This window comes from Pseudophryne corroboree, chromosome 8 (genome assembly GCF_028390025.1).
Source record: "Pseudophryne corroboree isolate aPseCor3 chromosome 8, aPseCor3.hap2, whole genome shotgun sequence".
Classification (NCBI taxonomy): Eukaryota; Metazoa; Chordata; class Amphibia; order Anura; family Myobatrachidae; genus Pseudophryne; species Pseudophryne corroboree.
In genome coordinates this window covers 62286830-62314376 of record NC_086451.1, presented here as the reverse complement: position 1 = coordinate 62314376, position 27547 = coordinate 62286830, and the positions used below count along the sequence as shown (strand labels likewise).

Genomic DNA, 27547 nt, shown 5'->3' with positions numbered 1-27547 from the left:
CTCTGAGATCACCAGGACCAGGTGTAATTACATAGTAGGAGCCGCAGCTGCCTCTAATGACGCCTAGACTTTATACTGTTCTTTATAACGGAGTTGCAGTAGATAGGGCAACACAGCGTAATCCATATTACCATCATGGCTATTTATATTTTGGGGGTTATTGGTAGAGCTCTTTGCTTGAGCTGTTAATTATGTCCTATCCAAATAATAGTATAGGTACATTATAATGGCTGATTTGGAGAGGACCCTTTGTCTGCTGTTTGCCCAGGTCTCTGTCTCATCCCCGGTAGTACAGCGTTTCTCCGCAGTTTTCATATGGATTTCTTTGCTCTGTGGTTTCCTTGAATATTTCATGATAATGGCTCAGCAAACCTCAGTGACTTAATTTTTCATAAGGTTCTTCCTCTGTACTACAAACACAATAGTCCCTTTTTACATGTACAGAGTTACTGTGACCGTGGTTATATTGCCCTGGCCACTGCTTTGGGACTTATGATGCAGGATGAAGGAGATGGGTTGACCTTTGTTATGGTGTTCTTGTTTCAATGTCTACAATCGTAATATTAGGCATCCACAGTACATGCCAAGAGCTTTGGCTGCGTAACTCTTGGGACTGATTAATAGCAAAGAAAAATACCAGACACAGAGCTACTCTGAGCTGGCAGATAATGGCAGGAGTCCCATGCAGCACAAGAGCAAAATCCTTCTCAAGAGGAGGGAGTGGAAGGTGGTTCAATATTATTGCCTGATAATACTTATCTCTTACAGTAGCCACGCTGCCATCATCACCACCAGCTAAAGCTATTATTATTATTATTATTATTATTATTATTATTATTATTATTATTATAAAAAAAAAAAAAAAAAAAAATATATATATATATATATATATATATATATATATATAATATTAGGGCTGGGCAAGTTAACACGTTAATATCGCGTTAACTAATTAACGCCGACAATTATTTTAACGCTTGGCGGCCATCGGGGAAGACATGCAGCTCCTCTCCATCGCCCTGCAGTGACACTGATGTCCCGCCCACTCCCCTTCTTTCAGTGGCAGTAACGCTCATGTCACTGCCTCCACAACACGGAGCACACTGATCGGTAGCCTCGCCCTCTCTACAAGCCCCGCCCATCACCATAATTTTCTCCATTAGCCTGCTCAGCAGCCACATGCAATAATGACAGCGGCCTGGGCAGCAGCAGGAACTGGTGCGGCACTGGGTGGATGGGGAGACTGTCCTTGCTCCACCTTGCAAGTATGATCCAAATCTGTCACCAGGAAGACGTGAATCTCCGCCCCCTCCTCTGTCGCTGCCAATTAGAAGGCAGCTGTGCTCCCAGGGGTAGGACAGCAATAATCACATGCTCTGTCCTGGCAGCTCCTCCATGCTCCAGTCATATACACTGTATGTATATATCCTGTGCTCCCCAGCCATGCGCTACACAGCCAGTGCTTCCCAGCCATGCAGTACTCAACCTGTGCTCCCTATTCATGCACTACACAGCCTGTGCTCCCCTATTCATGCACTACACAGCCTGTGCTCCCCTATTCATGCACTACACAGCCTGTGCTCCCCTATTCATGCACTACACAGCCTGTGCTCCCCTATTCATGCACTACACAGCCTGTGCTCCCCTATTCATGCACTACACAGCCTGTGCTCCCCTATTCATGCACTACACAGCCTGTGCTCCCCTATTCATGCACTACACAGCCTGTGCTCCCCTATTCATGCACTACACAGCCTGTGCTCCCCTATTCATGCACTACACAGCCTGTGCTCCCCTATTCATGCACTACACAGCCTGTGCTCCCCTATTCATGCACTACACAGCCTGTGCTCCCCTATTCATGCACTACACAGCCTGTGCTCCCCTATTCATGCACTACACAGCCTGTGCTCCCCTATTCATGCACTACACAGCCTGTGCTCCCCTATACATGCACTACACAGCCTGTGCTCCCCTATACATGCACTACACAGCCTGTGCTCCCCTATTCATGCACTACACAGCCTGTGCTCCCCTATTCATGCACTACACAGCCTGTGCTCCCCTATTCATGCACTACACAGCCTGTGCTCCCCTATTCATGCACTACACAGCCTGTGCTCCCCTATTCATGCACTACACAGCCTGTGCTCCCCTATTCATGCACTACACAGCCTGTGCGCCCCTATTCATGCACTACACAGCCTGTGCGCCCCTATTCATGCACTACACAGCCTGTGCTCCCCTATTCATGCACCACACAGCCTGTGCTCCCCTGTTCATGCACCACACAGCCTGTGCTCCCCTGTTCATGCACCACACAGCCTGTGCTCCCCTGTTCATGCACCACACAGCCTGTGCTCCCCTGTTCATGCACCACACAGCCTGTGCTCCCCTGTTCATGCACCACACAGCCTGTGCTCCCCTGTTCATGCACCACACAGCCTGTGCTCCCCTGTTCATGCACTACACAGCCTGTGCTCCCCTGTTCATGCACTACACAGCCTGTGCTCCCCTATTCATGCACTACACAGCCTGTGCTCCCCTTTCTCTATCGTCCTAAGTGGATGCTGGGGTTCCTGAAAGGACCATGGGGAATAGCGGCTCCGCAGGAGACAGGGCACAAAAGTAAAGCTTTTACAGGTCAGGTGGTGTGTACTGGCTCCTCCCCCTATGACCCTCCTCCAGACTCCAGTTAGATTTTTGTGCCCGGCCGAGAAGGGTGCAATTCTAGGTGGCTCTCATAAAGAGCTGCTTAGAGAGTTTAGCTTAGGTTTTTTATTTTACAGTGATTCCTGCTGGCAACAGGATCACTGCAACGAGGGACAGAGGGGAGAAGAAGTGAACTCACCTGCGTGCAGGATGGATTGGCTTCTTGGCTACTGGACATGAAGCTCCAGAGGGACGATCACAGGTACAGCCTGGATGGTCACCGGAGCCACGCCGCCGGCCCCCTCACAGATGCTGAAGCAAGAAGAGGTCCAGAATCGGCGGCTGAAGACTCCTGCAGTCTTCTTAAGGTAGCGCACAGCACTGCAGCTGTGCGCCATTTTCCTCTCAGCACACTTCACACGGCAGTCACTGAGGGTGCAGGGCGCTGGGAGGGGGGCGCCCTGGGAGGCAAATGAAAACCTTTAAAAAGGCTAAAAATACCTCACATATAGCCCCAGAGGCTATATGGAGATATTTACCCCTGCCTAAATGTACTAAATAGCGGGAGACGAGCCCGCCGAAAAAGGGGCGGGGCCTATCTCCTCAGCACACGGCGCCATTTTCTGTCACAGCTCCGCTGGTCAGGAAGGCTCCCAGGTCTCTCCCCTGCACTGCACTACAGAAACAGGGTATAACAGAGAGGGGGGGCAAAATAAATGGCAATATATATTAATATAAAAGCAGCTATAAGGGAGCACTTAATCATAAGGCTATCCCTGTCATATATAGCGCTTTTTGGTGTGTGCTGGCAGACTCTCCCTCTGTCTCCCCAAAGGGCTAGTGGGTCCTGTCTTCGTATAGAGCATTCCCTGTGTGTCTGCTGTGTGTCGGTACGTGTGTGTCGACATGTATGAGGACGTTATTGGTGTGGAGGCGGAGCAATTGCCAAATATGAGGATGTCACCTCCTAGGGGGTCGACACCAGAATGGATGCCTTTATTTGTGGAATTACGGGATAGCGTCAACTCGCTTAAGCAGTCGTTTGCCGACATGAGGCGGCCGGACACTCAATTAGTGCCTGTCCAGGCGCCTCAAACACCGTCAGGGGCTGTAAAACGCCCCTTGCCTCAGTCGGTCGACACAGACCCAGACACAGGCACTGATTCCGGTGGTGAAGGTGACGAATCAACCGTATTTTCCAGTAGGGCCACACGTTATATGATTTTGGCAATAAAGGAGATGTTACATTTAGCTGATACTACAGGTACCACTAAACAGGGTATTATGTGGGGTGTGAAAAAACTACCTATAGTTTTTACCGAATCAGAAGAATTAAATGACGTGTGTGATGAAGCGTGGGGTGCCCCGATAAAAAACTGCTAATTTCAAAGAAGTTATTGGCTTTATACCCTTTCCCGCCAGAGGTTAGGGAGCGCTGGGAAACACCTCCTAGGGTGGACAAAGCGCTAACACGCTTATCAAAACAAGTGGCGTTAACCTCTCCTGAGACGGCCGCACTTAAAGATCCATCAGATAGGAGGATGGAAAATATCCAAAAAGGTATATACACACATGCAGGTGTTATACTACGACCAGCTATTGCGACTGCCTGGATGTGCAGTGCTGGGGTAGTTTGGTCAGAGTCCCTGATCGAAAATATTGATACCCTGGACAGGGACAATATTTTACTGTCGTTAGAACAAATAAAGGATGCATTTCTTTATATGCGTGATGCACAGGGAGATATCTGCACACTGGCATCACGGGTAAGTGCTATGTCCATTTCGGCCAGAAGAGCTTTATGGACACGACAGTGGACAGGCGATGCGTAGAGGAGTTATTTGGGGTCGGTCTATCGGATTTGGTGGCCACGGCTACGGCTGGGAAATCCACCTTTCTACCTCAAGTCACTCCCCAACAGAAAAAGGCACCGACCTTTCAACCGCAGCCCTTTCGTTCCTTTAAAAATAAGAGAGCAAAGGGCTATTCATATCTGCCACGAGGCAGAGGACGAGGGAAGAGACAGCAACAGGCAGCTCCTTCCCAGGAACAGAAGCCCTCCCCGGCTTCTACAAAAGCCTCAGCATGACGCTGGGGCTTCGCAAGCGGACTCGGGGGCGGTAGGCGGTCGTCTCAAGAATTACAGCGCGCAGTGGGCTCACTCGCAGGTAAATCCCTGGATCCTGCAGATAATATCTCAGGGGTACAGGTTGAAATTAGAGACAGAGCCACCTCGCCGTTTCCTGAAGTCTGCTTTACCAACGTCCCCCTCAGAAAGGGAGACGGTTTTGGAAGCCATTCACAAGCTGTATTCTCAGCAGGTGATAGTCAAGGTACCTCTTCTACAACAAGGGAAGGGGTATTATTCCACTCTTTTTGTGGTACCGAAGCCGGATGGCTCGGTAAGGCCTATTCTAAATCTGAAGTCCTTGAACCTGTACATAAAGAAGTTCAAGTTCAAGATGGAGTCACTCAGAGCAGTGATAGCGAACCTGGAAGAAGGGGACTTTATGGTATCCTTGGACATCAAGGATGCGTATCTCCACGTTCCAATTACCCCTCACACCAGGGGTACCTCAGGTTCGTTGTACAAAACTGTCACTATCAGTTTCAGACGCTGCCGTTTGGTTTGTCCACGGCACCTCGGGTCTTTACAAAGGTAATGGCCGAGATAATATTTCTTCTTCGAAGAAAAGGCGTATTAATTATCCCATACTTGGACGATCTCCTAATAAGGGCAAGGTCCAGAGAACAGCTAGAGATGGGTTTAGCACTATCTCAAGAGGTGCTAAAGCAGCACGGATGGATTCTGAATATTCCAAAATCCCAATTAATGCCGACAACTCGTCTGCTGTTCCTGGGGATGATTCTGGACACAGTTCAGAAAAAGGTTTTTCTTCCCGAAGAAAAAGCCAAGGAGTTATCTGACCTGGTCAGGAACCTCCTAAAACCAGGAAAGGTGTCTGTACATCAATGCACAAGAGTCCTGGGAAAAAAAAAAAAAAAAAATGGTAGCTTCTTACGAAGCAATCCCTTTCGGCAGATTCCATGCAAAGGGATCTGTTGGACAAATGGTCAGGGTCGCATCTACAGATGCACCTGCGGATAACCCTGTCGCCGAGGACAAGGGTATCCCTTCTGTGGTGGTTGCAGGAGGCTCATCTATTGGAGGGCCGCAGATTCGGCATGCAGGATTGGATCCTGGTGACCACGGATGCCAGCCTGAGAGGCTGGGGAGCAGTCACACAGGGAAGAAATTTCCAGGGAGTGTGGTCGAGCCTGAAAAAGTCTCTTCACATAAGCATTCTGGAACTAAGAGCAATCTACAATGCTCTAAGCCAGGCGGAACCTCTGCTTCAAGGAAGACCGGTGTTGATCCAGTCGGACAACATCACGGCAGTCGCCCATGTAAACAGACAGGGCGGCACAAGAAGCAGGAGGGCAATGGCAGAAGCTGCCAGGATCCTTCGCTGGGCGGAGAATCACGTGATAGCACTGTCAGCAGTATTCATCCCGGGCGTGGACAACTGGGAAGCAGACTTCCTCAGCAGACACGACCTTCACCCGGGAGAGTGGGGACTTCATCCAGAAGTTTTCCACATGCTATTAAACCGTTGGGTAAAACCAATGGTGGACATGATGGCGTCTCGCCTCAACAAAACACTGGACAGATATTGCGCCAGGTCAAGAGATCCGCAGGCAATAGCTGTGGACGCGCTGGTAACACCTTGGGTGTACCAGTCGGTATATGTGTTTCCTCCTCTGCCTCTCATACCAAAGGTATTGAGGATTATACGGCAAAGAGGAGTAAGACTAGTGGCTCCGGATTGGCCAAGAAGGACTTGGTACCCGGAACTTCAAGAGATGGTCACGGACGATCCGTGGCCTCTACTTCTGAGAAGGGACCTGCTTCAGCAGGGTCCTTGTCTTTTTCAAGACTTACCGCGGCTGCGTTTGACGGCATGGCGTTTGAATGCCAGATCCTAAAAGGAAAAGGCATTCCGGAAGAAGTCATTCCTACCTTGATAAAGGCAAGGAAGGAAGTCACCGCGAAGCATTATCGCCGTATTTGGCGAAAATATGTTGCGTGGTGCGAGCAGCGGAGTGCTCCGATGGAGGAATTTCAACTGGGTCGTTTTCCTACATTTCCTGCAATCAGGATTGTCTATGGGTCTCAAATTGGGATCTATTAAGGTTCAAATTTCGGCCATATCAATATTCTTCCAAAAAGAATTGGCCTCAGTCCCTGAGGTCCAGATTTTTATCAAAGGAGTACTGCATATACAGCCTCCTGTGGTGCCTAAGGTGGCACCGTGGGATCTAAATGTAGTTTTAGATTTCCTCAAATCCAATTGGTTTGAACCACTAAAGAATGTGGATTTGAAATATCTCACATGGAAAGTGACTATGTTACTGGCCCTGGCTTCGGCCGGGAGAGTATCTGAACTGGCGGCTTTGTTTTATAAAAGCCCTTATTTAATTTTCCATTCGACATAGGGCAGAGCGGCGGACGCGTCCGCATTTTCTCCCTAAGGTGGTATCAGCGTTTCACCTGAACCAGCCTATTGTAGTGCCTGCGGCTACAGATGACTTGAAGGACTCCAAGTTGTTGGACGTTGTCAGAGCCTTAAAAATATACATTTAAAGGACGGCTGGAGTCAGAAAATCTGACTCGCTGTTTATACTGTATGCACCCAACAAGTTGGGTGCACCTGCTTCTAAGCAGTCGATTGCTCGTTGGATTTGTAACAAAATTCAACTTGTACATTCTGTGGCAGGCCTGCCACAGCCTAAATCTGTTAAGGCCCATTCCGCAAGGAAGGTGGGCTCATCTTGGGCGCCTGCCCGAGGGGTCTCGGCATTACAACTCTGCCGAGCAGCTACGTGGTCAGGGGAGAACACGTTTGTAAATTTTTACAAATTTGATACCCTGGCAAAGGAGGACCTGGAGTTCTCTCATTCGGTGCTGCAGAGTCATCCGCACTCTCCCGCCCGTTTGGGAGCTTTGGTATAATCCCCATGGTCCTTTCAGGAACCCCAGCATCCACTTAGGACGATAGAGAAAATAAGAATTTACTTACCGATAATTCTATTTCTCGGAGTCCGTAGTGGATGCTGGGCGCCCATCCCAAGTGCGGATTATCTGCAATACTTGTACATAGTTATTGTTAACTAATTCGGGTTATTGTTTAGGAAGCCATCTTTCAGAGGCTCCTCTGTTATCATACTGTTAACTGGGTTTAGATCACAAGTTGTACGGTGTGATTGGTGTGGCTGGTATGAGTCTTACCCGGGATTCAAAATCCTCCCTTATTGTGTACGCTCGTCCGGGCACAGTACCTAACTGGAGTCTGGAGGAGGGTCATAGGGGGAGGAGCCAGTACACACCACCTGACCTGTAAAAGCTTTACTTTTGTGCCCTGTCTCCTGCGGAGCCGCTATTCCCCATGGTCCTTTCAGGAACCCCAGCATCCACTACGGACTCCGAGAAATAGAATTATCGGTAAGTAAATTCTTATTATTCATGCACTATACAGCCTGTGCTCCTAGCCATGCACTATACAGCCTGTGCTCCCAGCCATGCACTACACAGCCTGATCCAGTTTTGCACAATAGAATACTTACATGCTGTATGTATGTATGTATGTATGTATGTGTATGTATGTGTATCTCTCTTTTTTTCTCTCTCGCTCTCTAAATGTGCGCAATACACTACTTTTGAATTCATTATTGAATCTTGCGCATAACAATGCGATTAATCTGAGAAAATCCTGTGCTTAATCGCGATTAGAAATTTTAATCGTTGCCCACCACTAATAAATATATATATATATATATATATATATATATATATATATATATATATATATATATATTTTTATGTATGTGTGTATATATATATATATATATATATATATATATATATATATATATATATATATATATTTTATGTATGTATGTATGCATGTATTTTTTTTTTTTTTTACATGGCACCACCTTTAAAATGATTGACAGATAATGACCCGTAACACCCGGTGACCTGGGAATGGTGGACAGAAACTGTTTGATTCTCTGACTAGGACTGGGGGCGCACTGGAGATGGGGATAGTGCAGGTGGGGAACAATAGGGTGCAGGACCCTGCTCTTACAGCAGTGGTTCCTAAAGTCTGTCCTCAAGGACCCCTAACGGTTCACGTTTTACAGGTCTCCTCACAGAATTTCAAGTGAGATAATTGGCTCCACCTGTGGATCTTTTTAAAAGTGTCGAGTAATGAATGCTGCACCTGCTAGGTGATCTGGAAAACATGGACTGTTGGAGGTCCTTGAGGACACTCGTTCCTGATGCTTTACAACATTGCACTGAATTGCACCCTATGTCGTGTATTTGTAACATTATCCTCTTGATGTTGCATAATATATTGGCACTTTGTAAATAGAGGCTGATACATCTAATGGTGAACTATCTAATCTAGCAGCAAGGAGGAGGATCTCTTAAGGGCCCCATACACTACCGCAACATGTCAGACGGACATGTCGCGGGCGATCACCCCCGGCAGCCTCCCAGGGGGCAGGATCGCATACAATGTATCTTGGGTGATCCCAGCCACACCTGCGGGGTCGGACCTGATTGAATGTGCAGCACATTCAATCTGGAGGATCCGATCCGATGCTCACGGGAATGCGCATCGGATCGGAAACGCCTCCAAAATGTATATCGGGCCGAATGCCCAAAATCGGATGAAATCGGGCATTATCGCTCTAGTGTATGGGGCCCTTTAGGGAGTCTGATGCCATTAGGTCTCAGAAATATTAAATGAACTGTGACCTAAAGAAGATTGGTTCAGTGAACAGAATGGGCTGCGTAACAAGAACACTTACAGTATGAATTCTCAGTGACTACATGTTGAGTATCCCATATCCAAATATTCCAAAATACGGAATATTCCGAAATACGGACTTTTTTTGAGTGAGAGTGAGATAGTGAAACCTTTGTTTTTTGATTGCTCAATGTACACAAACTTTGTTTAATACACAGAGTTATTAAAAATATTGTATTAAATGACCTTCAGGCTGTGTGTATAAGGTGTATATGAAACATAAATGAATTGTGTGAATGTAGACACACTTTGTTTAATGCACAAAGTTATAAAAAATATTGGTTAAAATGACCTTCAGGCTGTGTGTATAAGGTGTATATAAAACATAAATGCATTCTGTGCTTAGACCTAGGACCCATCACCATGATATCTGATTACGGTATGCAGTTATTCCAAAATACGGAAAAATCCCATATCCAAAATACCTCTGGTCCCAAGCATTTTGGATAAGGGATACTCAACCTGTATTAGCACCTACTGTGTGGTCTCTGTGTGGGGCTGTTCTCCAGGGAAATTACAACATTTTGTGCAGTCTCTGTGTGGGGCTGTTCTCCAGGGAAATTACAACATTTACTGATGACAGTCTGTTTTTGATAGGAGGACAAGGTCATATAAAAGTTGTACTATTCGGCTTTTCATTCCATTGCGGTGAATCAGTAAGTTCTGGTTGTCTAATTGTGTGCTGTTCTTGTTTCAGGGGACGTTTACGGGCAGCTCTTGGCCTACCTCAGCCTTGGACCAATCTTCATTCTCATCAGTTTTGTGACATTAATTATATTCAAGAGAGAACTTCACACGGTTCGATTCTTACTGCATCTTTATTTTTAAACTATTGTTCGGACCTTTTTCATTCCAGATGACTTTTCTCTCACTGCTCTTTTCCATTTCAGATCTCCTTCCTTGGGGGTTTGGTAATGAATGAAGGACTAAACTGGTTAATAAAGAATATAGTGAGGGAGCCTCGACCCTGTGAAGGTAAGGTGGGAGCCAGGCGTATGTCCGTTTGCCAGCTTGCTCCCCTCCAGCGCATGTGTACCCAGCTTGTCTCTGTGTTCTAAGCTTGATCCATGTTTTTGTTTTATATCCTTTTTACAGGTACACACACAACAGTCACCACAGAATATGGGTTACCTTCCAGTCATTCACAGTTCATGTGGTTCTTCTCCGTGTACTCATTCCTGTTCCTATACTTAAGGTGAGCTGTATTATTAGTAGCGTAGTATGTAGACGTGCTAAAATTTGAGCAAGAGACCCACACTCCCTGTTCTGGCAGCATTGCAGTCATTCACGGTCTACTTCCAACTATTTGGTTTACGCTACTGATTTATATTGTCTGCAGCGATCTCTATGGGAAAGAAAAATATTTAAGATGATTTCTGCCTTAATTTTTGCTTTCATTTTGTTTTTGCCTGTTGTTTCTATATATTTTACACCACTCCCATTAATCGCACTTCTTCGGCACAGTGCAGCAGGGTTCCAGTGACTAATGATCAGTTCTGCAAACCTCTGAGTGTTGTCGGCAGATAACTGTGTAGTCCCCTCCCTCCCCCAGCACTCGGATGCTTCCAGAAGCTGCGAGAACCCACAGTGAAGTGTTCATAGGGTGGAAGGGGAGTTCTAACCTTACTGTATGAAAGTGAGCTGTTCCCTTTATTTTAAGGAGTAAAATGCCCTTTAAAGGGAATACAAATATTAATATTTTGTTCTGCATATGTTTAAACCAAATGTGAGCAATATATTCTTGTTATATACATAGCGTCTGCGATGGTGCTTGTAAGTCTGCTAGCAGGCCTAACCGTTCAGTACACTTACCTTTATCTCCCCCGTCTAGTTAAGTTGTAATAATCCTCTAGCAATATAATAGCTTGGGGGCCTGGCATAAAGGCAAAGTGTATGAGTGACATCATTAATTGTGGCGTATGAGGTTCCTAGGAGCAGAAAGGTCCAAAATATACAGGGCTAAGTGCGCCATCGCTTGGACATTGATAAATTGGATGGAGATAAAGTACCAGCCAGTCATTTCCTAACTGCCATGCTGCAGGCTGTGTTTAAAAAATGACAGCTAGGAGCTGATTGGCTGGTGCTTTCTCTCTCTCAATTTTATCACTTTCCAAGTGCTGATGTATTTATCCCTTAGTTTGCTTAAAGCTTGTACAGTGGTATAACTTCACAGACTAGAATATACATTTCACTGTACTGGGCATGGGCATATTTTCTTTTTCTCTGACGTCCTAGTGGATGCTGGGGACTCCGTCAGGACCATGGGGATTAGCGGCTCCGCAGGAGACAGGGCACAAAAATAAAGCTTTAGGATCAGGTGGTGTGCACTGGCTCCTCCCCCTATGACCCTCCTCCAAGCCTCAGTTAGGTTTTTGTGCCCGTCCGAGCAGGGTGCAATCTAGGTGGCTCTCCTAAAGAGCTGCTTAGAAAAAGTTTTTAGGTTTTTTATTTTACAGTGAGTCCTGCTGGCAACAGGCTCACTGCTACGAGGGACTTAGGGGAGAAGAAGTGAACTCACCTGCGTGCAGGATGGATTGGCTTCTTAGGCTACTGGACACCATTAGCTCCAGAGGGATCGAACACAGGCCATGGAGTCCGGTCCCGGAGCCGCGCCGCCGACCCCCTTGCAGATGCCGAAAAGTGAAGAGGTCCAGAAACCGGCGGCAGAAGACTTTTCAGTCTTCATGAGGTAGCGCACAGCACTGCAGCTGTGCGCCATTGTTGTCACACACTTCACACCAGCGGTCACGGAAGGTGCAGGGCGCTGCGGGGGGCGCCCTGGGCAGCAATGAAATACCTATACTGGCTAAAGGATACATCACATATAGCCCCTGGGGCTATATGGATGTATTTAACCCCTGCCAGGTCTCAGAAAAACGGGAGAAGAAGCCCGCCGAAAAGGGGGCGGGGCCTATTCTCCTCAGCACACAGCGCCATTTTCCCTCACAGAAATGCTGGTGGGAAGGCTCCCAGGCTCTCCCCTGCACTGCACTACAGAAACAGGGTTAAAACAGAGAGGGGGGGCACTTATTTGGCGATATGATTATATATATTAAGATGCTATAAGGGAAAAACACTTATATAAAGGTTGTCCCTGTATAATTATAGCGTTTTGGTGTGTGCTGGCAAACTCTCCCTCTGTCTCTCCAAAGGGCTAGTGGGGTCCTGTCCTCTATCAGAGCATTCCCTGTGTGTGTGCTGTGTGTCGGTACGTGTGTGTCGACATGTATGAGGACGATGTTGGTGAGGAGGCGGAGCAATTGCCTGTAATGGTGATGTCACTCTCTAGGGAGTCGACACCGGAATGGATGGCTTATTTAAGGAATTACGTGATAATGTCAACACGCTGCAAGGTCGGTTGACGACATGAGACGGCCGGCAAACCAATTAGTACCTGTCCAGGCGTCTCAAACACCGTCAGGGGCGTTAAAACGTCCTTTTACCTCAGTCGGTCGACACACACAGACACGGACACTGACTCCAGTGTCGACGGTGAAGAAACAAACGTATTTTCCTTTAGGGCCACACGTTACTTGTTAAGGGCAATGAAGGAGGTGTTACATATTTCTGATACTACAAGTACCACAAAAAAGGGTATTATGTGGAGTGTGAAAAAACTACCTGTAGTTTTTCCTGAATCAGATAAATTAAATGAAGTGTGTGATGATGCGTGGGTTTCCCCCGATAGAAAATTATTGGCGGTATACCCTTTCCCGCCAGAAGTTAGGGCGCGTTGGGAAACACCCCTTAGGGTGGATAAGGCGCTCACACGCTTATCAAAACAAGTGGCGGTACCGTCTCCAGATAGGGCCGCCCTCAAGGAGCCAGCTGATAGAAGGCTGGAAAATATCCTAAAAAGTATATACACACATACTGGTGTTATACTGCGACCAGCGATCGCCTCAGCCTGGATGTGCAGCGCTGGGGTGGCTTGGTCGGATTCCCTGACTGAAAATATTGATACCCTTGACAGGGACAGTATTTTATTGACTATAGAGCATTTAAAGGATGCATTTCTATATATGCGAGATGCACAGAGGGATATTTGCACTCTGGCATCAAGAGTAAGTGCGATGTCCATATCTGCCAGAAGTTGTTTATGGACACGACAGTGGTCAGGTGATGCAGATTCCAAACGGCACATGGAAGTATTGCCGTATAAAGGAGAAAAAGACAACGTCTTTTCAGCCTCAGTCCTTTCGTCCCCATAAGGGCAAGCGGGCAAAAGGCCAGTCATATCTGCCATGGGATAGAGGAAAGGGAAGAAGACTGCAGCAGGCAGCCCATTCCCAGGAACAGAAGCCCTCCACCGCTTCTGCCAAGTCCTCAGCATGACGCTGGGGCCGTACAAGCGGACTCGGGTGCGGTGGGGGGTCATCTCAAGAGTTTCAGCACGCAGTGGGCTCACTCGCAAGTGGACCCCTGGATCCTACAAGTAGTATCCCAGGGGTACAGATTGGAGATTCGAGACGTCTCCCCCTCGCAGGTTCCTGAAGTCTGCTTTACCAACGTCTCCCTCCGACAGGGAGGCAGTAGTGGAAACAATTCACAAGCTGTATTCCCAGCAGGTGATAATCAAAGTACCCCTCCTACAACAAGGAAAGGGGTATTATTCCACACTATATTGTGGTACTGAAGCCAGACGGCTCGGTGAGACCTATTCTAAATCTGAAATATTTGAACACTTACATACAAAGGTTCAAATCAAGATGGAGTCACTCAGAGCAGTGATAGCGAACCAGGAAGAAGGGGACTATATGGTGTCCCGGGACATCAGGGATGCTTACCTCCATGTCCAAATTTGCCCTTCTCACCAAGGGTACCTCAGGTTCGTGGTACAGAACTGTCACTATCAGTTTCAGACGCTGCCGGTTGGATTGTCCACGGCACCCCGGGTCCTTACCAAGGTAATGGCCGAAATGATGATTCCTTCTTCAAAGAAAATGGACGATCTCCTGATAAGGGCAAGGTCCAGAGAACAGTTGGAGGTCGGAGTAGCACTATCTCAAGTAGTTCTACGACAGCACGGGTGGATTCTAAATATTCCAAAACCGCAGCTGTTTCCGACGACACGTCTGCTGTTCCTAGGGATGATTCTGGACACAGTCCAAAAAAAAGGTATTTCTCCCGGAGAAGAAAGCCAGGGAGTTATCCGAGCTAGTCAGGAACCTCCTAAAACCAGGAAAAGTGTCAGTGCATCATTGCACAAGGGTCCTGGGAAAAATGGTGGCTTCTTACGAAGCGATTCCATTCGGCAGATTTCACGCAAGAACTTTTCAGTGGGATCTGCTGGAAAAATGGTCCGGATCGCATCTTCAGATGCATCAGCGGATAACCCTGTCTCCAAGGACAAGGGTGTTTCTTCTGCGGTGGCTGCAGAGTGCTCATCTACTAAAGGGCCGCAGATTCGGCATTCAGGACTGGGTCCTGGTGACCACGGATGCCAGCCTGAGAGGCTGGGGAGCAGTCACACAGGGAAAAAATTTCCAGGGAGTGTGATCAAGTCTGGAGACTTCTCTCCACATAAATATACTGGAGCTAAGGGCAATTTACAATGTTCTAAGCTTAGCAAGACCTCTGCTTCAAGGTCAGCCGGTATTGATCCAGTGGGACAACATCACGGCAGTCGCCCACGTAAACAGACAGGGCGGCACAAGAAGCAGGAGGGCAATGGCAAAAACTGCAAGGATTCTTCGCTGGGCGAAAAATCATGTGATAGCACTGTCAGCAGTGTTCATTCCGGGAGTGGACAACTGGGAAGCAGACTTCCTCAGCAGGCACGACCTCCACCCGGGAGAGTGGGGACTTCATCCAGAAGTCTTCCACATGATTGTGAACCGTTGGGAAAAACCAAAGGTGGATATGATGGCGTCTCGCCTCAACAAAAAACTGGACAGGTATTGCGCCAGGTCAAGAGACCCTCAGGCAATAGCTGTGGACGCTCTGGTAACACCGTGGGTGTTCCAGTCAGTGGTATGTATTTCCTCCTCTGCCTCTCATACCAAAAGTACTGAGAATTATACGGCAAAGGGGAGTAAGAACGATACTCGTGGCTCCGGATTGGCCAAGAAGAACTTGGTACCCGGAACTTCAGGAGATGCTCACGGAAGATCCGTGGCCTCTACCTCTAAGACGGGACCTGCTTCAGCAGGGACCGTGTCTATTCCAAGACTTACCGCGGCTGCGTTTGACGGCATGGCGGTTGAACGCCGAATTCTAAGGGAAAAAGGCATTCCGGAAGAGGTCATTCCTACACTGGTAAAAGCCAGGAAGGAGGTGACTGCACAACATTATCACCGCATTTGGAGAAAATATGTTGCGTGGTGTGAGGCCAGGAAGGCCCCCACGGAGGAATTTCAATTGGGTCGATTCCTACATTTCCTGCAAACAGGATTGTCTATGGGCCTCAAATTGGGGTCCATTAAGGTTCAAATTTCGGCCCTGTCGATTTTCTTCCAGAAAGAATTGGCTTCAGTTCCTGAAGTCCAGACTTTTGTAAAAGGAGTACTACATATACAGCCCCCGGTTGGGCCCCCAGTGGCTCCGTGGGACCTTAATGTAGTTTTGGATTTTCTCAAATCCCATTGGTTTGAGCCACTCAAATCGGTGGATTTGAAATATCTTACATGGAAAGTAACCATGCTACTGGCCCTGGCTTCAGCCAGGAGAGTGTCAGAATTGGCGGCTTTATCGTATAAAAGCCCATATCTGATTTTCCATTCGGACAGGGCAGAACTGCGGACGCGTCCTCAGTTTCTGCCTAAGGTGGTGTCAGTGTTTCACCTGAACCAGCCTATTGTGGTGCCTGCGGCTACTAGCGATTTGGAGGATTCCAAGTTGCTGGACGTTGTCAGGGCATTGAAAATATATATTTCAAGGACGGCTGGAGTCAGAAAATCTGACTCGCTGTTTATACTGTATGCACCCAACAAGCTGGGTGCTCCTGCTTCTAAGCAGACGATTGCTCGTTGGATTTGTAGCACAATTCAACTTGCACATTCTGTGGCAGGCCTGCCACAGCCTAAATCTGTCAAGGCCCATTCCACAAGGAAGGTGGGCTCATCCTGGGCGGCTGCCCGAGGGGTCTCGGCATTACAACTCTGCCGAGCAGCTACGTGGTCGGGGGAGAACACGTTTGTAAAATTCTACAAATTTGATACCCTGGCTAAAGAGGACCTGGAGTTCTCTCATTCGGTGCTGCAGAGTCATCCGCACTCTCCCGCCCGTTTGGGAGCTTTGGTATAATCCCCATGGTCCTGACGGAGTCCCCAGCATCCACTAGGACGTCAGAGAAAATAAGATTTTACTTACCGATAAATCTATTTCTCGTAGTCCGTAGTGGATGCTGGGCGCCCATCCCAAGTGCGGATTGTCTGCAATACTTGTACATAGTTATTGTTACAAAAAAATCGGGTTGTTATTGTTGTGAGCCGTCTGTTCAGAGGCTCCTACGTTTGTCATACTGTTAACTGGGTTCAGATCACAAGTTGTACGGTGTGATTGGTGTGGCTGGTATGAGTCTTACCCGGGATTCAAAATCCTTCCTTATTGTGTACGCTCGTCCGGGCACAGTATCCTAACTGAGGCTTGGAGGAGGGTCATAGGGGGAGGAGCCAGTGCACACCACCTGATCCTAAAGCTTTATTTTTGTGCCCTGTCTCCTGCGGATCCGCTAATCCCCATGGTCCTGACGGAGTCCCCAGCATCCACTACGGACTACGAGAAATAGATTTATCGGTAAGTAAAATCTTATTTTTTTTTTTTTTTTTACAAATTTTTATTGAAACCTGAATACACAATTTTTGAAAAACAAACGAGTTACCTTGTCCTCTGTCGGCATTCTGAAAGTCTGAATGCCACGGTTGGTCATGTGACCGTTGGCATCTCGACTGCCGGGATAGCGTATCACAGTGCAATTCTAAGCAGACGCCTGACCTTTTTAATGCATTAGAAATGTGGAGCACAGAGAATCACACTGACATATTTATAATCCACTGTACGCCGTGGCCGTATCGGCTTTGTGCGATGAATCGGCAGGAAGTCACAAGGAATAGCTGACGTTTATGTGTGGTTTTAGCCAGCAATGTCTGCCTCCACTGCATGAAGGTAACTTGTTCGCATTAGAGTAAACTTCAAAGCTTTCTCACCTCAATACTGTGAAAAAGGCTGTTTGAAATGATTAGTATTCTGCAAAATCTCTATTGCACTTAAAAGTAGGTTTGGTTGGGGGGGGGGGGGTCGTGGCTAAGTGGAACATGGAGTAGCAGCTCTTGCTGGGCGCTCTCCACTTCACTAATCCCTTATACATATCCTGAGGTCCCCCCCCCCCCCCCCCCTTCCCCGAGCCCAAACTTGCCTGTTTGTTGGGGGAAGGTGCATGCTGCCTGGGTCCGCTGCAGGGTTCTCCGGCTTTTGAGTGCCCCATGGAAGTCTGCTCTACAATGGCGCCTAACTCCCGGCCCTGAAGCCCGTCTGCACCGATCCCTGAATCCTACCTGTTGTCTCCCCTGGACACTGCTGGGCTCCTGTGACTCTCGCTGCGACCGCTTCTGAAGACGTGGACCTGCCTCGCAGTGCACCGCCGGCTCCCACCGCTGCCCGGACGTGTGAGTGACTTGCAGCGGCTGCTGCCACTCCGTCCTGTCTCCCTCCCGCTGGTGCGCTGCCAAGACGCTTACCGCGGCCACCTCCCGTACGGTGGGGCTTTGCTGCTGAGAGCCGCCGGACATCACCACAGCCTGAACCGCTGACTGCCTGAGCGATCCAAAACGGGTGAGCCTCCAGGTCTTAGCTCCCCTTCACAGAGGTGCCGGAGGTGACGGGCGGCCATCTTACCTATACTCGCCTCTCCTCTCCTACATCCGCTCCGCTGCTGGAGCCATCTCTATAGCTGCATACAGCCTCACCTGGCCATATTACTGTTTCCTATCCCACAGGCACAGCCTGCGCCTCAACCATCAGCTCTTTTATTGCTCGCCTCATATAGTGCCCGTTCTGTTTGCAGGGCTGCGCTGTTACAATACCAAACCGGCTTTCATCAGTGCTTATCCCTACCTTGCTTTTCTGATATTACTGAACTTATATTTACAGTATGGTGCACACCCACCACAAATCTGCGGCAGCTAGGCTTGCTCAATTTCAACGTACTCCAGGGAAGAATGCAGCGACGGGGAAGAGGACTCCCCTAACCAATCTTCCTCTTCAACCGAGGCTGCTGCTGATGTTTTACAAAAAGTGCTGGAGGCGCTGGCGGCTAGTGAGTCCCGTCTTTCTAACAAGATTAGTCCGGTTCAAGCAGACTTGACTCTAATACATCACGATATCCAGAAAGTCAGGGAAAGGGTAGGTGAGGTTGAGAACCGTACTTCCACTTTAGAGGATGAAATCTCACCGATGGCTTCTCGTATCACTTCCATGGATGGTCAGTTATCTGACCTTAAAGGCAAGATGCTGGATAAGCAGGGGAGGCTCGGGAGAAATAATATTCGCTTTGTGGGGTTACCGGAGAAAGAGGAGGGGACTGACCCGGAGAAATTCCTCGAGACCTGGTTGACCAAATCTTTTGGTGCTGATTCCTTTACCCCCTCCTTCACCGTTGAACGGGCCCACAGGATTCCCTTCAGACCTCTTTATCCAGGTGCACCACCACGCACACTCATTGCAAAGTTTCTTCATTACCGAGACCGGGATGCTGTGTTGTCCTTGGTGCGCACTAAAGGCCCCTTAATGTGAAACGGTTCCAAAATCTCCACATTTCCAGGCTTTGCACTGGAAGTGCAAAAAGACCGTGCACAATTTATCCCAATTAAGAGGCGCCTCAGAGAACTTAATCTACAATATGCAATGTTGTTTCCCTCTAGGCTTCGAGTGGTGGCAGACGGGGAGACCAAATTTTTCTCTACACCTCCGGAAGCTGCCGTATGGCATGACCGCTGGGCCCCGGCCAGGCGGGCTCTTGCAGCTGACCCTTGAGGATTTATCTTTGTCATGCTAGATTCATATTTTCATAATTTGCATGTTGCAGTCTTACGGTACTTAGTGTATGGGCTGGATTCAAAGCTATTGCTCACTTCCTCCAGTTAATATTTTGCTGTGGGGCTCTGGGTGGTGTCCTCTCACTATTCGTGTTAGATGGTGGGAGGCCTACACCTTGTCCTTTGGTCATAGTATTCATTGCTTCTTTATGTTGAATTTTTTATAGTTTGTTTGGGGAACATGTTTTGGGGAATAGGTATGCCACAGTTTGGTCAGGTATACGGGGTGGGGGGCTGGGATTGAAGGGATGTTTGTGTACTGCTGTTTTCTTTTCTTTTTCTTTTTTTTGTGGTGTGAGCTACTTGTTGGTCATTGCTACCGATATCGATAATATCTATGGGTTGTTCGGGATTGATCTTCTCTGCTATATTACGTTGACCCATGGCCTCTAATCATTCTAAGATTTTGTTGTGGAATGTCCGAGGGTTAAACGATAAAATTAAAAGATCTCTTGTACTCCGACATCTCAAACAATTGACAATGCTAAATTCCCTTGTCGTATAAACAACCCTTTATGAAGTCTAAGAACACTGTACGCTGTTTACTTAAGAAGTACCGTAATGGTACGCTAGTTGCGTAACGATCGCTCAGCCGTAGGCGAGACGCTCAAGCGTCACGTTCGCTCACGGCCCAGTGATCACAGGACACGTTATTGGCTATGACTAGAGTAATGATTCGCTATGGCGTAGCGGACGCTCGAGACCACGAGGAGATCACCAGCGGCGCAGACGCTCACAACGCTATACCTTTATGTCTAAACCTTATACCAAAGAAATACACAGAATACCTTAATGTGAGTACAGGGTGTAAGTGCAACCTTGTGTAACCTGACTAACTACAAAGCTGCTTGAGCGTCACCGACGCTCAAGTGAACACTTAACACTATAGGAAATACACAGATACTGGTTTAGGGTCCAAAGCCTATTAACTGTATTATATCTAGTATACTTGTAAAAAGGGGGTAACAGTACAAATGATACACTACAATATAACAAAGACTTCCTAACCAAAATACAATACTATCTAATACAATACAATACTAGTCTAGGGGAGATACGAGAGAAAGAGAAGGGAAAGAGAGAGAGAGAGAGAGACGGAGAGAGATGAGAGAAATTGGCTCACAGAAAGACAATGATTACGGAGAGAAACTTACGCACAAGGGTAAACGATCGCATGCGCCTGGACATCCAGCACCCGATTTTCAGCAATGAGAACCGTTGAAGAGTGAGAGCTGGATGTGGTCGGCCTGCCTATTTATGCCCCACACACAATGCAATCTCATAGTCCCTACAATCCCATTGTCCATTGGATGAAGGAATTCGACCCTGTATCACAACAAAAGGTCATAGGTTGATTCATACAGGTGGGCTGTGACGATTTCAAACAGCTCAGGTGGGTGGGGAACTAAGTTTCCCGCCGCATACCTGAGTATGAGTAAATAATAGAAATGGACATAAACTTCTTATGTCCATAACTATTCGCACGAGCGATTAATACGCTCCAAACCAACACCGGAATATTGCTAATTAAATACTCTTCCGATGGGTACCAAACACTGCTGTATGATTCCTGTTAGACCCTTCGTACGATACAAAGAGGGATTCCTTAGCTCAGGGACCTTCTATATTAACCAAACTTTCAGAAACTATCAAAGGGATCATGATCTATAAACTACATTAATTGTGAAAATATGTAACGAATGAGTCGCACGCTACGACTACATAAACTCTACCGTAAATATGCATACCGCGCCTGCGAGTGCACGCTATTGCGGGTATGCGCCTTCACGGGAGAGCGTACGCATGCGCAGCACGGACCAGTGTGCGGTGCAAATATGGCAACGTGCATGGGGATATTTTTCTGACTTTGACACAATATAATCCGGACATAGTCTGTCTTCTGGGGACCCGCCTTGCTGGTGCAAAGGTTATGTCTCTAAAAAAGCCATGGGTGGGATGGGCATACCACTCCACTCATACTACTCACTCCCGGGGGGTATCGGCAGGGCCGGTTCTTAGCTTTGTGGCGCCCCGGGCAAAAAATAGGGGCGTGGCTTCAAATGGGGGCGTGGTCACGACGCTGAAAGAAAAAATGAAATTAAAAAAAAGTATACTTACCATCCCCGTTCCTGATCCAGACCGCTGCAGACCCCCTCCACCGGCGGCGCCGCTCTTCTCCTCTCCTCTCTTCGATCTATGGGAGAGACGTTATTACGTCTCTCCCATAGAACAGCATAGACACTAGAGGTCAATTATGACCCCTAGTGTCTGTGCCACTATGCTGTGCGGTGCGCGATGACGTCATCGCACAGCAAAGGTCCTCTACATGAAGGGAAACTAGACCGTAGCGTCTAGTTTCCCTTCATGGAGAGGACCTTTGCTGTGCGGTGCCCGATTAAGTCATCGCGCACCGCACAACTAAGGTCTTCTCAATGAAGGGAAACTAGACTCTACGCGTCTGGTTCCTTTCAAAGCGGGGGGCACAGCAGGGCACTGCGGGGGGCACAGTGGCGGATCTTGCCCTGGTGCGGCGCCCTCCGGATGGCGCCGGCGCCCTCCGGAAGGCGGCGCCCCGGGCAAAAGTACCGCTTGCCCGTGGCAAGAACCGCCACTGGGTATCTGTTCTGGCGCGAAGGTCAATACTGTTCATCCTTGACGTATTGATCAATGGGGCAGATATGTTTTTTTTTAAATGCCAGGTATATTCCATGTCCTTGTTGTTGTTTACTGTCTATATACCACCACCTTTCTCTTCAGATGTCCTTAAAAAAGCGGCAGATTTTATGGCTCTATATCCCAAAGTCCCTATTGTTTGTCCTGGGGATTTCAGTAACGTCGTTGACCCCCTTCCTAGATAGATTTAAAAGGACATCTTTCGCCCCTACTATCCGTCGCAGTAATTTTGCATTGTTGCTGGAGAGTCTGGGCTTGACAGATGTCTGGAGAGTGCGCTCTCCGGGCACCCATCAGTACTCCTACTTTTCCAGCACATACTTGTCCTTTTCCAGGATAGACTTGGCCCTGACAATTAATGTTTACTGCCGTGGATGGTGGATGTCCAGTACGTCACCAGGGGTATCTCGGACCACTCGCCTGTGGTATTATGTCTGGTTATGGGGGATAGCAAAGATCGATTGTTTTGGAAATTCAACCCCTTTTGGCTAACACAACTGGGCGATGGGGCGGGGTTGGAGGAGCTGTGGAGAGACTTCCTGGTGCTTAACGAGGGCTCGGCATCCGCTCCTATGTTGTGGGACGCATTTATTTATTTATTAGCAGTTTCTTATATAGCGCAGCATATTCCGTTGCGCTTTACAATTTAAGGCATATGTGCATGGCACATTAATTAAAGCGGTGGCAACATTAAAAACTGATTACACACGTAAGGAGCAGGCCCTGGAAACAGCGTGTAATACATTAGAACTTCAATACCTTACTGATAGTCTAACTACTACTAAAGAGAGGTGGCTGCACGCCCAAGCTGACTGGCGCACTTGTTTGACGGATAAGGCTAGATATCGCTTGCTGTATACTCAACACTCATATTATGCAACGGGCGACAGGCCTGGGAGCTTCATGGCAAAATTGTCAGGCACTGACAGGTCCTCTAATACAGTAACTTCTCTCCGTAATGTGAATAATGCACTCCATACCAAGACCCCTGACATAGTGGAAGACTTTGTTCAATACTAGAGAACATTATACAGCTCCAAACTAGTGCACGGTACTCGGGAGATCCTGGCCTTCTTGGACGGTGTCTCCCTACCTGTAATGTCCCACGAGGCTGTTTCCTTCTGGATTCTCCTTTGCATTTTCCAGTTCTGGAAGTATCAATCAAATCATTCCCTGGAGGGAAAACCCCTGGGTTTGATGGGATCCCATTGGAACTATATAAAAAGCACTTTGACTTCTATGGCCCCAAGCTTCTCACATTATTTAATGAACTGTTTAAATTGGGAACACTGCCTCCTTCTATGGCGGATGCTCTGATTATTGTCCTTCTTGATAAGGACCCAGAGAGGGTGGAATCTTACCGCCCGATCTCATTGTTAACGACTGACGTGAAGATTCTGGCCAAAATACTAGCTACTAGGCTGTCCTCGGTGGCCTTGCAGGTGATCCATGAGGATCAGTCGGGGTTCATGCCCGGCCGGTCCACTCTACCCAATTTACGTCGCTTATATACTCGCCTACAATCCCCTCGCGAGGACTCCCGCTCCTCGGTTATTTGTCTCTCTTGATGCTGCAAAGGCGTTTGATTCGGTGGAGTGGGAGTCCTTGTGGGGGGTACTGGATCGGTTAGGTATTGGGCCCAACTTTATAAGATGGGTTAAACTGCTTTATTCTGCCCCCACAGCTAGGGTCTCGGTAAATGGTTATATTTCATCTAGCTTTTATCTACAGAGAGGTACAAGACAGGGATGCCCTCTGTCTCCACTCCTCTTTGCCCTTGCCATAGGACCCTTGGCCAACATTGTTAGATCCTCCTCGCGGGTGGCGGGCTTCCGGCTGGGGGACAGGTGAGACAAAATTTCTCTCTATGCAGATGATATTCTGTTATATATCTCTGACTTCTCCACTACTATGCCTTCTGTTTTGGAGATTATTAATACCTTTGGGGGATTCTCCGGTTTGACTATAAACTGGGATAAATCCTGTATCCTTCCTTTTAGTGGTGTCTGTCCTGCCCACCCGCCTGGGAGCCTGCCGCTTTGCTGGGTGGACTCTTTTAAATACCTGGGTATTTGGATAACTAACCAATCCTTACAATTTGTTTTGAATATACACCCACAACTGGACTATCTACGTTCCTGCATTAGAGTATGGGGGAAATTACCGCTTACGGTTACAGGTAGGATTAATCTGATTAAAATGGTCGCACTGGCCAAATTGCTCTATGTCTTACAACACTCCCCAGTTTATTTAGCTCAGAAAATATTTAGTACTATTGATAGCCTTTTAACTTCCCTAGTTTAAGCTAATCGCAGAGCTAGAATTAAACTAGGTACTCTCACTCGGTCTCGGGACTCAGTCGGTCTTGCTCTTCCTAAATTCCACTTGTACCACATGGCAGCCCAATTGTCCCATTTGATTTCCTGGATCATTGACTCTGACGTTTCCACCTTGATATCCCAACTGCTTCTTCATACCAGGACTGGCCTTGCACCAAAACAACTATTACTGAGTGATAATAGAACTATTCTTCCTCTCCCACTTGTTAAACAAGCTATTTTAATTTGGAGACAAGTGCATCGTATAATGCAGGGGGAAGGGTGGGATCCCGATACCCCTCTGGCTCACACTCGCTACTTCTGTGAATTTGCTTCCTTGCAGATGGAATTATTGTGGGGCAGTTGGAACGTTCGATCCATAGGTCACCTATATATATCGGTCGCCTTCAAAACATTTGACCACTTGACTGTTGACTTCAATTTACCTGCTTCACATTTTTACCGGTACCTTCAGCTCTGCCACGCTTGTTCATCTCAGTTTGGCGCTGCACCGCCCCTCCTTCAGACGCCGCCTGCTCTTAACTTCCGTTGGCAACTCCAGGACTATCTCTGCTCGGTGCCCACCACCATACCAGTTCTCTCCCTGCACTCAAACTTAAGTGGGAGGCTAATCTAAAAGAGAGGAGGTAGAGGACTGCTGCGCCTCAGAGAGCTGCAGTGGGGACGCCAACGGATGATCACTCAATCACCCTGGAACAATAATGCACAAGAAAATGAGGAGTCCCTTCTGCGCTCATCCAACAACAATAAACAGTAATGCAGTGAATTGTGAGTTCTTAATTGATCAGTCTATGACTCAAATACAGTCTCTTTTTCAGTTCTTGTTCAAAGCGGAAGTGCTAGGTGTAGGGAGACTCAATGCGTACCGTACTCACAAGGAGTCGTGGTGTGTCCCACGTATATAGGTATCTTTGGTATCTTGATTCTTCTTTCTCTTTTTTCCGAGGTGGAGGGTTCTTATCCTCGTCGTTGGAAAAAAGAAAAATGGGACAAAAGAGCAACTGATGGTGTAGTATGTTCGTGCAAGCAGGAGATCACTGGATATGGATAGGTGATGGGGTATCATCAAAGTGACTCTAAGGGTGGTGATCCGGAATTTTCGTCCTTTCTATACGTAATGATATAGAAGTGGAGGTGCTCGGAATGAGTGGTGTTTTAACGCGTACCTTACTCACGTTAAATCAGGGTTGATCTTCCATGTAAAGGTATCTTTGGTCCTTCGTTGTTCGTTCTTCCTCTTATTTTCTTCCTTCCTCACAGAGATAGTGCTGGATCGGAGTTGTTTTCTCAGTGAAAAAGCAGAAGAGAACAGATATTGGTGTGGTACGTACGTAACAGCACGTGGTTATGTGACTGTTAGAGCAATGAGTGACCTTTATGTTTAAACTGATGGTCAGGTGCGTACCACACTCACATCCATACGGGGAAGGAAAAAGCGCATCAAGGTATCTTTCCCTTGGACTGGAATTGTATCATTCAGTCACTCACACCCGAATTGGACACAGGATAGATGAGAAATGGGCGTACCCGACTCACACTTAAAGGTGTTAAGATCTGCACATAAGGGTATCTTTGAGATGTTCCTAAAAGTCCTGGCTCTCCGATTCTCACATGGGTGGCGGTGTATATATGAGGAGGAGAGTGGAGTGTCAATAAATAATGAATGGAGTATTGACACGTAAAAAATTTATTAAACACAAACAGAAATGGAAAAACTGGCAACAAACCAGTGGTCAATACAGAAAAGGCGCCAGCAAGGATGGGTGAAAGATGTTGAAAAGGGTCCGGATTAACCTCACCTTAGCTGGTACCGTCCTGATTAGTCACTGGTAGTCCTGGCCCTCACACCAACGCGTTTCGACATAGAAGTCTTTTTCAAGGTGTGTGATGAGGGCACTGGTACAGATATTTATACCCCCTGACAGGAAGTCATGTGATGGGGGTGGGGTTACATCATTGTGCAATTGCATACATAAAGTAAAGTAAAATAGGCAATAAACATCCAAAAATAAAACTTGACAAGTGAGCACTAAAATAGTAAGATAATATATTTAAAACTTAATTAGAAATACTACGTTTTGAAGGTCTAAAAGGTTACTTCCTGTCGGGTGGAACGCATAAATTACCGGAAGTGACGCTAATGCGTTCCACACCGAACGGAGGGATAGATTGAGTATTAAAAAATGATTAAGCCTTAAATCCTCCCCATGGGTTGAATACCTATTACGGGCATGGTATAAATGAGTGTGATAATTGTATTACATTTATCCGGGAGCGCAAGCAAGCGTCTCCGTAACATGCTCGCGCTCCCGGAAGTGGTGTATATGCAGTAATGTTGTGGACCGCATAGACAGGAAGTGACGGGAATGCGTTCCACCGGCCCCGAGACCGCAACGAGAAGTGACGTGAATGCGTTCCACCGGCCCCGAGATCGCGACCCTTCCTGTAGGTGGAGCGCAGAGAACTTATTGTGCGTTCCACTGAAAATATGAGGTTTTACAGCATATAGTGAAAAGGGCCAAATCAAGTGTAATATGTAGATGGCAAAATACAAGAATTAGATAAAAGAATTAAATAGAAGGGCAAAATTAAATATATAGAACTGGCATAAATAAAATGATGTTTAAAAACACAAACATGAATGAACATCTGGTAAAACAGTTAAAGGTACAAATGACCCTAGTTAATATACGCATAATATCTGGGATCCAAAAAAAGGGGGACCCAAGCAGAGTCCTCAGAAGATTTAGGAGGGATCTGGACGGGTGGGTTGTTCTTACAGAAACCACTTGGTCTCAAATTCTAGATTAAGACCTTTAGGTTTTAAAGTGCCCAAATTAAATATACTCCTCATCTCGGTCCGGGCAAGTCTTTCCTCAATGTCGCCTTTTCTCCAATTCCCTAGTACTGCTTGGATACCGCAGAATGAGGCTAATTCCGATGTTTTGCAGTCATGTTCTTCCTTAAAATG

At 47.3% G+C, this 27547-nt stretch overlaps 1 protein-coding gene across 1 annotated transcript in view; it reads left to right on the top strand.

The window, feature by feature from the left end:
• The window catches only part of DOLPP1 (dolichyldiphosphatase 1), a 73197-nt gene that overhangs the window by 11856 nt on the left and 33794 nt on the right, over positions 1–27547 (top strand). Inside the window, exons 2-4 of the mRNA XM_063936484.1 lie at positions 10228–10328; positions 10421–10505; positions 10626–10725. Of these exons, the coding sequence (XP_063792554.1) occupies positions 10228–10328; positions 10421–10505; positions 10626–10725 (286 nt within the window). The remainder of the gene's footprint in view (positions 1–10227; positions 10329–10420; positions 10506–10625; positions 10726–27547) is intronic.